General features: G+C 53.6%; 2 protein-coding genes across 4 annotated transcripts in view; both read left to right on the top strand.

The window, feature by feature from the left end:
* Positions 1-2,608: 2,608 nt before the first annotated feature.
* Positions 2,609-9,141, top strand: QARS1 (glutaminyl-tRNA synthetase 1). Its single transcript, XM_004451910.4, has 24 exons — positions 2,609-2,759; positions 2,910-3,057; positions 3,377-3,486; positions 3,637-3,712; positions 3,925-3,989; positions 4,525-4,578; positions 4,722-4,779; positions 5,047-5,118; positions 5,206-5,291; positions 5,467-5,553; positions 5,978-6,077; positions 6,194-6,272; positions 6,355-6,463; positions 6,561-6,691; positions 6,786-6,878; positions 6,992-7,129; positions 7,216-7,303; positions 7,379-7,522; positions 7,620-7,724; positions 7,899-7,991; positions 8,121-8,248; positions 8,342-8,408; positions 8,483-8,608; positions 8,998-9,141. Exons 1-24 carry the CDS (start codon positions 2,643-2,645, stop codon positions 9,046-9,048), a joined length of 2,325 nt encoding a protein of 774 aa, XP_004451967.1. The 5' UTR covers positions 2,609-2,642; the 3' UTR covers positions 9,049-9,141.
* Positions 9,142-10,052: 911 nt separating this feature from the next.
* QRICH1 (glutamine rich 1) overlaps positions 10,053-14,036 on the top strand; it is a 48,713-nt gene continuing 44,729 nt past the window's right edge. The window contains exons 1-2 of one of the 3 annotated variants that reach the window (XM_004451912.4): positions 10,088-10,513; positions 12,001-12,060. The gene's annotated coding sequence lies outside the window, so the exon portion shown is untranslated. Of the gene's footprint in view, positions 10,514-10,789; positions 11,194-12,000; positions 12,061-14,036 lie in introns of those variants that run through there. The other 2 variants (XM_004451913.4, XM_004451911.5) reach the window with 2 other exon arrangements.

The raw sequence follows: 14,036 nt of genomic DNA, 5'->3' as shown, positions 1-14,036 counted from the left end.
CGGGGGCAGGGGTGAATATCTCCAACAGGAGGGAAATGGGGAGTGAAGGTACTCAGGGGGCAGGTGTTCAGAGAAGCAAGAGAGGGAGTAAAACAGGCTAGGCAGGGTTCTTACTCCCAAGCCTATCGGGCCACAATCTTACACAGAAGATGGTGGCACAGAAGCCACCATTGGTACCGCTCAGCCTCACCTGGGCTTGGGGATGGTGGTGAGCACAGAGAGCTCCTGGAGAAGGCTAATGCAGTGACCAATGCCAGTTTTTCCTGTGGGGACAACAGCACCAGGACTGTGTGGGATTGCTGGCCATGGAGAGGAGCCTGGAGAGTTGGGTCTGTGACCCTGCAATAATGGTGGAATTGCAAAGCTGGTGCTGACAGCTGTGATAACAGCTGTGATAACTACTGGAGGGCCTGCTGGGCAAGGGCTGCAACAAAGTTGTGCTGGGCTTTACTGTGTGCAGCCCCAAATTCCTGGGAGCCTGGCCACTGGCATTCTACAGGTGCTGGACACACTGATCAGGGGGCTCTGTCTGCCTCTGACTGCAGCCCTGTTGCTGCTGCACCTGCCACACTATACTTCTGTGGCGTCTGCACAGGGCTGCCACGTCTCCCTGCACCACTCTTCTACTTCTGTGCTGTTGACCTTTGCTGCAGGGATGTGTCCCCTGCTTCTTCCCATACTGCAGTTGGGCCTTTCTCATCATTGCCTGGCTTCTCTCCCTGGTCACCTCTCTCTTGACTTCTCTGGAAGCAGTGCCAGCGGCCCCTGCAGGCAGACTGATCCTTATGGCTGGGCCCACGCAACCTCATGGTCCTTCTCTGTGCGGGTTGCAGGGCTCCAGACGACTGGCTGGCCACCTCTGGTTCTGCCACTGCCACTTGCGACTGGAGCCACAGGGTCCCCACAGGGTAGGCACCAACCATGAGGGAATTAGGGAAGGAGGTGTAGACCCCTTCCCCACTAAAGGGGTCACCACCAAACATGCAGGCCTCAGTGATGGTACAGCAGTGATGGGTACTGGGGCTGGGGATTGAACATGGGATCTTACATGCAGGAAGCCAGTATTCAACCACTGAGCCACATCAGCTCCCCTGAGTTGGCCTTTTTTGTTTGTTTGCTTGTTGTTCGTTTTTTCGTTTTTAGGAGGCACTGGGGACTGAACCCGAGATCTCCCATGTGGGAAGTAGGCACTCAACGGCTTGAGCCACATCCACTGCCTGCAGTGGATCTTTAGGTGATATCAGGTGCAGAGGAGACTGGCAGTGGCAGGCACTCTGTGGGGCTCTGATCATCATGGCATGTTTGTGATGGGCTGGGCACCTGCAGGCTCAGTACCGGGCTGGTGTGCTATGGCTCTGCTTCCTGGTGCGTGTCTCTGGCACACCACTGGGCTGCATCTCTCTTCGTGCTTGCACCTAGCCTTCTGTGTGCTGAGACTCCAGGGCTGGGCTGGGTATCAGGCTGGGGCCACAGGGCAGTGGGAAGCCCCAGAACACAAGGCTGGACTTGGACAGAACATGGCATGGACCTTGGTCATGAGTGGGTTGTGGCCACAAAGCAGGACACGGAATTTAAATAGAGATTGCACTCAGGATCCTGCCCAGTCCTTGAAGGTCCAGGAGTTTAAGCCATGCCAAGGTCTCCAAGAACCTAAACTCCAAACTCAAATTTGGGGAGCCCCTCATCACACCCCACCCCCCAGCAGCAGCTCCTGTTTCCCCAACCCCCAACAGAGATGGGGTTTTTTCTCTTAGCCTGAAGACATCCAGTAGGTCCTAGGAATCCAGTAAGAGACGGATTGGGGTGGGAGCAAGGGGGAGACCCCCAAGGACAATAGTTTTAATCTTGAGGATTCCACCTCCTCTGCCCCAAACTATCCCAACCTCAATAAAACATCCTCTCAAAGACCTGCAAATAATTTCAAGATCTCATTTTCTGTGGCTTGTGTAATATTTGCGTGCTTTGGCAAGGGAGTATGCGTCAGAACTTTTAAATCAAATCATCACAGAACCCCCGTGATAGCCGATCTGGCCCAAACCCCTCCCTCTCCTCGCCTGGCATGTCGGAGGGTGACAAGGTGAGCGCCTGAAAAGTGCTGGACTCACTGGGCACCTCCATCGGCCATTCGGCATATTTTCCGTGCAGTAGACTTGATCAGGGATTTCCTACGCTTCATTTTGCTCCACTGTTTCCATGACAACTCCAAAGCTCTGACGCCAAAAATGCGATAGGGACCAACTATCATATTTGCTCCTTGACAACTACATGGGGACCTAGATCCCAGAGCTGGAGGAGAAAAGTCGAAGTGCAGAAGGCTACGCCTGCGTCTGCGTCCTCCCTCAGTGCTAAGTAGCCTCTTTCCAGGCAAATCTTCCCTAAAGTCCAGTTCGACCCTACCTAACGTCCCCGTGCCTCGCCTTCAGGTAGCCCGAGACCCGAGTCGCGGAAGCGGAAACGCAGCACCGGGTTTGGGCCCCCGGGTCCCTTTAATGGCGCGGACAGCCCCGCTCCCGCCCAAGGAAGGAGCCCATTGGCTCGCCCCCGCAGCTTCGCGCTCCTATTGGTCAGGGGGCGAATGCCAATGCGCAGATCGGCCCCCAAGTGTTTTTTGTTTTTTTTTCCTTGTTTCCGGTGTTCCGGCAATGGCGACTCCGGACTCCTTGTCGCTCTTCACCGGCCTCGGCCTCAGCGAGCACAAAGCTCGCGAGACGCTCAAGAACACGACTCTGAGCGCGCAGCTGCGCGAGGCGGCGACCCAGGTACGTGCCCCTTTTTGGCCGCGGCCGGGCCTGCCACCTCTGCCCCCAGCGCGGCGCCTGGCGGGACCCGGACTCCGGCTTCTCCACCTTGTCCGGCTCCTGCCTTTCTCACTGGGCTTGGGGCTTGTCTCCTGATCCCTCTGACCCCAGGCTCAGCAGGCTCTGGGCTCCACCATCGACAAGGCTACCGGCACCCTGTTGTATGGCTTGGCCTCGCGACTCAAGGATCCCCGGCGCCTCCCCTTCCTCGTGGACTATGTCGCCAGTAAGAAGATCCACACCGAGGCGCAGCTGAGCGGTGAGACCCTTGCCTGTCCGGCTAGTTCCACCTTGAACCCCTCCCCTCAGTTCCTAGGTCCCCAGTTCTGCACTTCCCCCTGAAGCAGGGTCTTGGCCCTGAGGTTTGCAGATGGCCCTTGGTAGGATTGAGGGGAGCTGTCTAGTTGTGAGGAGGACCCCTTTGGCAGAGCATGTGCTTCTTCCCTTTGACCTCAGGGCTTTTCCTGGGCCTTGTCTCCCAGGAAGTCAGGCTTCAGTGGAGGTCTCATGGGATTGGGGACCTGTCACTCTACTTCTTGGAACTGAGAGCCCACAAACTCATTGGCTCTTCTTTCTAGCTGCCCTTGAGTATGTACGGAGTCACCCCCTGGATCCACTTGACACTGTGGACTTTGAGCAGGAATGTGGCGTAGGCGTCATGGTGACCCCAGAGCAGATCGAGGAGGCTGTGAGTCTTTCCCTGGGTATTGGCTGCTTCCCCAGTACTGGTGCTGGGAAGGAGTGGCTCAGCTTCTTCACCCTGGAGGACCCAGGTGAGGGTGTGGGCCCCTAGAGCGTCTCTGAAGGGGCTTTTCTGAACCACGTGGGTTTTCTACAGGTGGAGGCTGTCATAAGCCGGCACCAGCCCCAGCTCCTGGCACAGCGTTACCATTTCAACATGGGGCTGCTGATGGGTGAGCACAGCCTGGGCTGGGACCTGTCTTGCTCTGGTCATGTCTTCTCTTCTGGGCAGGAAAGGAAGGTGGAGGGAAGGGCAGGAGCAACTTAAAAGTGGTCTGGTTGGGCCCAGGCTCTGGTTCCTGCAATAAACTAGGACCTTCCTTTGAGGGAGGGTGGAAAATGTCCTCCTTTGGTTTCCTGCAGTTCCTTGTACCCGTGCTTTTAGGAGAGGCTCGGGCAGTGCTCAAGTGGGCAGATGGCAAAGTGATCAAGCATGAAGTGGACATGCAGGTGGGCACCTCCCTGAGCTGAAGCCGGCATGAGCAGGGCCTAGCATCTACTGAGAGATAAAAGCAGGGAGGAGACCCTGCTCCTGTTCTGGCAGCGGAGAATAGAGCCCGATGTGGAGGGGGCATCACCTGGGTGGATACCGAAAGATTGGGCCTCTGGGCTGAGCCTACTTTGTGGGGAATTACTTTACTCTGAATCTCGGATTCTTCTTTTTATAAATAGGGGTGATGTGGCCTTAGCCCAGTATACTGGTATAGAATCACAAGAGAGTGATGTTGAGGGAGATTACTTATCTTGATACTGGACACACGGTTCCTTTCTTTAAATGGCAGTTCTTGTTTCCTGGGCCTAGTATGGACTTGCAGGAGAGAGGGCACACTTGAGGCCAGCAGAACTACGTGAGGAACAGAGGTGGGATAAGCTAGGCAGGTTCTCCTCCTAGGCAGGGCTGGGAGACAAGCCAGGAAACCCTTGGGTGAGCGGGTCCTTGAAAGAGGACAGTTCTGTCCCAGGCTTGACTCTAGTCTCTGCTCAGGTCCTCCACCTTCTGGGTCCCAAGATGGAGGCTGATCTGGAGAAGAAGCCCAAGGTGGGGTTGGTTGTTGCCCTGGGTCCCCTGGGGGTAAAGTGGGATCTGGTGAGACTTCAGGCTGGGGAAGGGACTGTCTGGCTCCAGTGATCCCAAAATCCTGCCCAGGAGAGACCCTCATGCAGCTTCTGGGCTTCTCTCAGGTGGTGAAGGCTCGGCCAGAAGAAACAGACCGGAGGACAACCAAGGATGTGTCGAATGGTGAGAGGCTTGAAGCTCCATTGCAGCCAGCTTTCTGACTTCTGAGCCTTGCCCCTGACAAGTCCTTACAGCCCAGCTTCTCAGACCCTTGGCTTTTTCAACACCCTACCTGCTTTCTGCCTCAGGAGTCTGACTCTGTACTACTTGTCTCTGAGGTTGGGAGAAGAGGGGCCTGTTAGGTTCTGTTCTGGTTGGGGGTGGTGCTCTTAATTGAGTTGAATATGCTAGCTATATCCAGAGGATAAGTCATCTTCGGTATCTTCATAGGCGAAGCTGCTGGCCAGGCTCTGTCCCTGATGGAACAGCTCCGGGGGGAGGCACTCAAGTTCCACAAACCTGGTAAGCAGTTGGGTTGAAAACTTGGGGAGGACTGCGTCCCAGCAGTGACCCTTGCAACCTGAGGGCCCCTTGTTCTGGTTCTGTCAGGTGAGAACTACAAGACCGCGGGCTACGTGACTACTGCACACACCATGAATCTACTGAAGCAGCACCTGGAGATCACCGGAGGGCAGGTGTGTGGGAGTATGGCCAGGCCAGCTAATGCCACCAGCATGTGCCTGGGTCCTTGGTCTGCCTCCATATTGTCCTATTTCATCCACAACTATGGCCTCCCAGGGAAGGAGCATCGGCTCCTTTAGGGTGGTCCAAACTCTGCCCTCATTCCTCTTCCCATCACCCTTATCTCAGGTGCGTACCCGGTTCCCACCAGAACCCAATGGAATACTGCACATTGGACACGCCAAAGCCATCAATTTCAACTTTGGCTATGCCAAGGTGAGCACGTGCCTGGGGTCCTGGGAAGCAAGGTAAACACTTACTGCCCCCATGACTGGATACCGTCTTTCCTGCTGCTCCTGATACTATGACTAGAGTAGGTGGAGGCCATGGAGAGGAACCACATGTGTGACACATGCTCAGGAATCAGTGATCTCCTTGGGAAAAAGCCCTGAGGTGAGACAGCGAGTTCAAATTTGGGGGAATCCCCAGTACATCCCCTTAGCTTAGGAAGAGGCTACATTATCCATCCCAAGATGTTATATGACATGCTTAATCTGGAGCATTTAGGTGCAGGAAAATGAGAGACGCTCTTGAAGGTATTTTCGATTGTGAACTGGGAGAGCTCTGAGGAGGTCCCAGTTTGATGAGCTGGACTGTGGGGCCAGTGATGTGAAAACTTACAGAAGTGCAACTCCCCTAGGCCAACAATGGGATTTGCTTTCTGCGCTTTGATGATACCAACCCTGAGAAGGAGGAAGCAAAGTTCTTCACTGCCATCTGCGACATGGTGGCCTGGCTGGGTATGGGCTGGGCAAGGCCTGGGCAGGGCTGGTGGTCGGTGGTCCTTTCCTTGGACCATGGCCTGCCATTAAGTGTCGCTAGTTGGCTGCTCATGCTTTATCTCGGTCTGCCCCAGGTTACACGCCTTACAAGGTGACCTATGCCTCTGACTACTTTGAGCAGTTGTACGCCTGGGCTCTGGAGCTCATCCGCAGGTAAGGCCAGGGCCAAGACATGGAGCCAAGGCAGGCTAATAAGGTCACGTCCATGCTGGAAGCTTACACGCTTTCCCCACAGGGGCCATGCCTATGTGTGCCATCAGCGAGGGGAAGAGCTCAAAGGCCACAACCCCTTGCCCTCGCCCTGGAGGGACCGTCCCATCGAAGAATCGTTGCTGTTGTTTGAGGTGGGGTCCTGGAGGGGCAGCTGGGTCTTGGTGGATCAGGATGCTGAGGATGGGGTGCCTTGTACTTAGAGGTAGCCTGAGTCCTCACTCCCCTCAGGCGATGCACAAGGGCAAGTTTGCAGAAGGTGAGGCCACGCTGAGAATGAAGCTGGTAATGGAGGATGGTAAGATGGACCCTGTGGCCTATCGAGTCAAGTACACACCGCATCACCGCACAGGGGACACCTGGTAGGTGTGGGCATGGGATGGGTCATTGGACTGTGGAGCAGTGTGGTGGGCAGCGTGGGGCTGGATCGAGGGGCCCACTGCCTGTGCCCTGCAGGTGCATCTACCCCACCTATGACTACACGCACTGCCTCTGTGACTCCATCGAGCATATCACTCACTCACTCTGCACCAAGGAATTCCAGGCCCGGTGAGGGAGTTGGGCACATGGGTGGGTAAGGCCAGTGGGATTCCAGCAGCCCTTCCTGGGGTCCATCCCTGACCCCAGAGATGGCTAATCCTGACCCCACCCTCACACTCCAGACGCTCTTCCTACTTCTGGCTGTGCAATGCACTGGATGTCTATTGCCCCGTGCAGTGGGAGTATGGCCGCCTCAACCTACACTATGCCGTTGTCTCTAAGAGGAAGATCCTCCAGCTTGTGGCAGCTGGTGCTGTACGGTAAGTGTGGCTGTTTGGCTAATCACAGGCTGGTGGTCCTGGTAGAACATGTTCCTAAAAGTCCTTCTCACTCCTTTTACCCATAGGGACTGGGATGACCCACGGCTTTTTACACTCACAGCCCTGCGACGACGGGGCTTTCCGCCTGAGGCCATCAACAACTTCTGTGCCCGGGTACAGCCCAGGGGGCTGGGAGGGCAGGTGGGGGCTGAGCTTATGGCCATGACTGATGCTGACCTTTCCTGTCAGGTGGGGGTGACAGTGGCACAGACCACAATGGAGCCACATCTGTTAGAAGCCTGTGTGCGTGATGTGCTGAATGACACAGCCCCACGGGCCATGGCTGTGCTGGAGCCACTACGAGTTGTCATTACCAACTTTCCTGCTGCCAAGGTGGGCCTACCTCAGTGTGTGGGTGGGACGTGCACCAGGCCCTAGGCATGGGGGTTCCAGTGCCTGTCGTGAGTCAGACACCTGGTTTCTGCCATAGTCCTTGGACATCCAGGTGCCCAATTTCCCAGCTGATGAGACCAAGGGTTTCCACCACGTTCCCTTTGCATCTGTCATCTTCATCGAGCAGACAGACTTCAAGGAGGTGAATGGGAGGGGGCGGGTCTTGTTTGCTGCTGAGCCTGGTCCTGAGGTCCCTTTTATCTCCTCATTCTGTCAGCCCATCTACTTCCTGCTTCAGGCATGGGGGTGGGGGAGAAGCCTCTCATACCTGTCCGACCCTTGCAGCCTCTTGTATTACCCCATTTCCTACCTCCAGGAGCCAGAGCCAGGATATAAGCGCCTGGCATGGAGCCAGCCTGTGGGCCTGAGGCACACAGGCTATGTCATTGAGCTGCAGCACATTGTCAAGGTGAGAGCCAGCTGTGGCCTTCCTACTGCAGTGCCTACTGGTGTCAGTACAATCTGCAGTCCCCATGGTAGCCCTCAGGTGTGACCTGTTCCTCTCCGCCCCCCATCCCCACCCCGTCTCCGTTTCCAGGGCCCCAGTGGGTGTGTAGAGAACCTGGAGGTGACCTGCAGACGGGCAGATGCTGGAGAGAAACCTAAAGCCTTCATTCACTGGGTGTCACAGCCTTTGACATGCGAGATTCGCCTCTATGAGCGACTGTGAGGAACAGTGCTGGGGTGGTGGCAAGCACAAGAGGGACACTGCCTGCTGTGGCTGCCTAGCTGACGTCTGATCTTTTAATCTCCCTGCAGATTCCAGCACAAAAACCCTGAGGATCCTGCCGAAGTGCCTGGTGGATTCTTAAGTGACCTGAACCCGGTAGGCTCATGAGGTGTGGGGTGAGGGTGGTGGGCTTCTCTGGCTAGATGGTCATCTGAGTTCCTTGCCCACAGGCGTCGCTACAAGTGGTGGAGGCAGCGTTAGTGGACTCCTCTGTGGCCCTTGCAAACCCCTTTGACAAGTTCCAGTTTGAGCGTCTTGGGTACTTCTCTGTGGATCCAGATAGCTGCCAAGGACAGGTGCTTGGCTTCTGCCTGCCCCTTCCAGCAACAACAGTGGTTGCCTTCATTCCCTATGCCAAGAGCTCTGCCCACATTCCCTCAGCTAATTCTCACCAAATGAGGGTGGTTCATGTTCTACTGACGAGGAAACAGGCTCAAAGGTTAAGTCCTTGCATAAAGTTGTGTTTGGACCCTGCCTTTCTTATTCCTCAGAAGATGGCCCAGAGTCATCCAGTCTCTCATCCAAAGTCACAAAGACACTGAGAACCCAGGCCTCCAGACCCTTGGTCCTTTGCTTGTCTGAGATGGAGGGGGGGATGGAGGGGGCGGGTATGTCTGTTGAGACCCACCTGGACCTCCTGACCCGTTTCTAGGTTAGTGGTCATTCTTCTCTCTTTGCCCTCCAGCTTGTCTTCAACCGGACGGTCACACTGAAGGAGGACCCAGGGAAAGTGTGAACTGGAGACCCAGTGGACCTACTTGTTGGTCCTAGGAGCTGAGGATATCCTCCTTACCCTAGACTCCCTGACAATAAAGAACAGCAAAATCTCCCTGGAGTCTGTGTGTTACATACCCATCTGCCCTCATAGCATTTGAGGGCTCTGGAGACGCTGCTTGTGTGTGGGTTGTGTGTACCATGCACATATACTGTCCATGAGAACGGACTTCCCCCAGGTGGAGCAGGACTGACAGCTTTGAAACCTCTGGTGCACTTCTTGGTGGTCAAGGGCGGGGCCTGATTCTGTATTTTCTGCACCTGGTCTGAGGGAGTGGCGGGTCCTGGGGTACAGCCTTGCCTCTGTCAGCCCTTTGCCAGAGGAATCTGGAATGTTTGTGCCTACCTGGAAGCCTAGGCACCTGAAGAGAGGCCTGGCACCCAGTCTGATCACTCAGCAAATAGTTATTGAGTGTCTGCTATGTGCCAGGCACAGTGAGATGAGCCAGCAATGCTGCAGTGACTCTCCAAATTCAGCTTGTGGGGGAGACAGAGGCGACCCGCCACCATGGGGGAGAGGTGGCAACTGGGGTCTATGTGGGGGTTGGGAAGTCCCAGACCCAGGCTGGGCCTCAGCACAAGACTTGTTCCCAGAAGTGACTTCTGAGGGGGAACAGCAAAGGACTCAGGGGAGCTTGCCAGGGAAGGAAAAACCCGAAGGCAAGGAGCCACGCATGCTGGTCTACCTCCGGGGGGTGGCGGGCCTGGGGCGAAGCCTGCATGTATCTGCAGCTTTAATGCCCTCCACATTTTTCCTGTATACAAACACACGGCCACCCTATGCCCCCTTTAAGGTGGACCAGACCGCGGCAGGCCGGACCCCGGGTGCGGCACCTGGTGGGGTTCTCAAAAGCTGGGGCCCCCAGTAGGTGAGCGACCTAGGGGCTTCTCAGGCGGGGCGTGGGGAGGAACACCTGGCCCAGGCTAGGGGCTTGTGGCGGGCCACCTTAAGCGAGAGGCTGGGCCAGGTCGGGCTCCGCCCCGCGTGGGGCCGCGCGGCCAAGGGAGGCCCTGGTGGGCGGTGGAAGGTGGGTCCAAGCAGCGAGCTAGGAGCCCCGGCCGAGCCCGGACCCTACCCAGGGTCCTCGGCTAAGCCCTGACTCCTCCCCACATGGTGAGGCGATCCGCTCCACCCACCGAGCCCAGCTCGTAGCCTTTGCAGCCTGAGGCGCGGCTTCCCTCCCGGACTGAAGCGTTCCCTTTAAGTCTGGCCGGGAGGCACTCCCAGCTCTCGCGGGATCGGATACTCTGGTTCTCGCGAGAGGGGTATTCGGCACCCATTGGCTGTAAGGGTTGAATGTAAGATGGCGCCCAGGGAGCTGTGAGGGGAAAATCCTGTTGGTCTTGGAGCAGCGACAGCAAAACCGAGGCCCCAGACGATTCAGCGGGGCCGGAGGGCAGAGCGGCGGCGGCGGCGACGTCGCCGGGTGAGGGCTCTGGCCGGGACGGGATGCGTCGAGGCCGCTGGTTCGGCTTTGCGGGCCCACCCCACACAACGGCGGGCGGAGGCGGGCGGGTCGTGGCCGCTGGGCCCAGGAGACGTCGGGGCGGCCCCGGAGCCAAGAACGTCCTGGACCCGCGCGTCTTCTGCCCGTGTGTGGGGGAAGGGTGGGCTGGCGATTCGGGTGGGCGCGGCGCGCGCGCGCTGGTGTTCGCGCGCGGCCAAGTCTGTGTGCGCGCGGGGGCGCGCGCGCTGTGCGGCCCTCTCGGTGCGCGTGGCCGCTGACGTGCGCGTTCCCGTCCCGGATGTCTCGGCTCCCGGAGCTCCGGCCCGTGGACCAGAGTGGTTTTCCGGGGCGCGCGCCCGCCCGCCCGCGACCCCCGGATTTGGGGTGCGCGCCCTGCTGTTGGGTGGCGGCGTCGCCGCGAGAGCGCGCAGGGCGCCTTTGCTGCGCTGAGGGGGTGGCGAGCCCGCGGCTAGCTCGGACGATTGCTGGTTGGGTCCTTCCTGCTCCGGAGGCTGGTGACGTCCCCGGGCCTCCGTGGCTCCCTTCTGGGAAGAACCCAACCGGCTCTGGCGTCTGGCTTGCGGCCCCGCTCTTCTGTGAAGCGGATGAGACTGCCCGTTCTGCCCAAGAAATGCGGTGACCCGAGGCCCAAGTATTGGGTGGGTGCTTGGGGAGGGCGCTGTCCTGCTTCGGAAACTGAGCTCTGCTGGCCTGTGAGGGAAGCGAGATGTCCCCCATCCCTCCCCCATCCCCCTTCTACTCACCTTGTTCTGATGCTTTGTGCTGGAGAGGAAAGGTTAATCCTAGAAGGCCCTTCAGAAGTATGTCTTGCTATTAGAAACCAATTTTTCCATAAGCGCAACTCTTACATACACGTCACCACCTGTGCGCTCCGGAACGGGATCCTCTTCTTTGGACAATGTGAAACCCTCTGGGCTCTAAAATGCCACTTTAAATCCTTTAGTGCAGCTTTTTCTTCGCGTGGGTGGGAGTGGCTTGTAGTTTATCAGACTGTGGGCTCGGGTGCCTTAGCCAAAAGTTGCCCAAAACAAAATTGAATAACCTGTGATTTAGTGCTTTGCCTTTGTTTAATTTAACCAGATTCCCCAGCAAAAAAACCTAAAATCTGTCTTTGCAAAAATTCCTAAAATCTCTGCAAACGCCACTTTTGATTAGGGTTTCAGTCCTTCTCAGCCCTTATTTCAACCCCAGTAATGTGTTCCGGTGCCAGATTTGACTTAGAGAAATGTGCACCTTTTTTTCCCCCTAAGACAAAACACCTACTAGTTTGTTTTACAGTCTTGCTTCATTAAGATTAAGGAAAGGGAAGCTAAGAAAAAATAAAATTACTGTCAGATTTGATAATGATGGGGGTAGTTATAATATACTGTATTATTTTGAGAACAAAGTTAAAACTTAAAAAGAGGCTGAGGATGGAAGGAACTTCTTTGTTCTGTCTTCTTCAGAATGTTACAAGTCTTAAGAACTCAGGACAAGCAGCAGAAATACATGCAACATGGTGACTGGTGAGTTAAAATCGTTCATATGCTGGAGATATGTGTGCAGTTTTTTCTGATAATACTGAAACATTACAAATTCTGTCAGTCATACTTGGTGCTGAAAAATTGAAAAGGTGGGAGAACTGCATCTTGGAATTCAGTCACAGGTTGTTTCTTGGATGGCTTTAACATGATAAGTTATTAGCTTTCCTGAGGAACTAAATATAAATAGTTCAGAGAAAAAGCAGTCACGTTTATCCAGGAGATATTTAAAAATTTAATATATGTTTTAGAACTGTTCTGGAATATTTTTGTTTTTAATTATTAAGTGTGAGGCCTGTTAACTTGTCATTTGTAGATAATGTTTTCATTACTTCACCGACTAAATTTTACCTGTTAGGAAATGACCTTCTAGTTCTCTGATGAGTAATTTATGAACATCTGCATTCCACATCCCATGTCCTCCTTATGTTGCAATTTCAAACAGAAAATCATATAATGGTTGAATTTCCTTGTAAATATGGATTGCTTTTTCCAAAAAAGGTAACCAAGGTCAGGGGCTTTTGGAGTGTTTATCCTTCTTTATGGCACCTTCAAAATCAGGGTTGTCTTCCTTCTGGTTTTCATGTGTTCTTCTTAATTTAATCAGTTGTGGTTTGTCTTGATATGCCATGTTTCTTTCTTGTCTACTCTTTAAATAGCTACCCTTTATCTGTGATGGTTTATTTCTCCATTAACTTCAGAGTGAGGTATTTCTTTTCTGTTACTTTTATTTAGTTACCCTGCATTTTGTTCCAGATGTTTTACTTCACTTAAATACTCCCTTTGTTTTTCCTAATTCCCACATTGGATTGTGATTTCTGTTATTAAACTGAAGTGACTGCATGAAGAAATGATAGGTTGACCTCTTGCTTTGCTGAAATGGTATGGGGGTGGGGTTGGGAGAGGAGGGTGGAACTGGTGGGCTGTCAGAAAGTTGATTTTTTTTCCTTTTATTTTTAAAATTTGTGAAATACCTAGGTATATAAATTCAAAGGATCTGATTTTTAGTGAAAAATTGAAAGTGGACCCCTGTGTAGCTACCATTTATTCAAGAAATAGAATAATGCTAGCACCCCTGAACCCTACACATGTCCCTTCTTGGTCACAGCTTCTCAACTCCTAGGGATAACTACTATTTTGGCTTTTCTGATAATCACTTTCTCGGTTTTTTTTTTCTACCTTTGAATTTTTAAACAACATAGTTTCGCTTGCTTTTAAATTTTGCGTAAATGGTTGACATTGTGTGTATTCTTTTAGCATTATAGTTGTGAAATTCACCCACATTGTGTGTAGCAATTCATTCCCTTTCTGTATAGTGTTCTGCTATATGAATATACCACAACTTACCTATTCCATTATTGACCTAGATTGCTTCCAGTTTCATTAGCAATGCTGCTATGACATTTACAGTATTCTCCTACTTGTGTGTGTTGTGTATACCTAGGGATAGAATAGCTGGATCATATGGAATTGGTACTCAACTTCACTAAATATATAAGTGACGGTGCCAATTTACAGCCAATCAGTCCTTGTTAGGAATGTGAATTTTAAGTTCCTGATTGAAAGTATGTGTTATCCAAAATAGAACCATAATGAAAATGCCCTTCAGTGAGGGATTCCCAGCAAAACCTTAGGGCAAGATGAATGGCCCAGTGGGAACCTCTAATGGGCTAGTATCTGTAAGAACAGAAATATGTCTCCTACTGTGCTCCTTGGGAATTACTCTTCATGTTAGTTAGGACAGATGTTCCTGTAATGCCTTAAAGTGGAAAATGGAAATTGAGTATTTTTCTTGTGAATGTGTTCTTCGAATCAGACATACAATGAGGAGTCATTGCCAGACTTGGGCCCTTTGAGAGGGGCCCAAGAATATGACTACTAGGTTAAGAGGCAGCTGTTTCTTCTCTTGGTCCATCACTATTCAAGACTCAATCTTTGCAGAACTCTATGGGAGGCAAGGA

Source organism: Dasypus novemcinctus, chromosome 26 (assembly GCF_030445035.2).
Source record: "Dasypus novemcinctus isolate mDasNov1 chromosome 26, mDasNov1.1.hap2, whole genome shotgun sequence".
NCBI lineage: Eukaryota > Metazoa > Chordata > Mammalia > Cingulata > Dasypodidae > Dasypus > Dasypus novemcinctus.
This window is presented reverse-complemented; position numbering and strand designations above follow the sequence as displayed.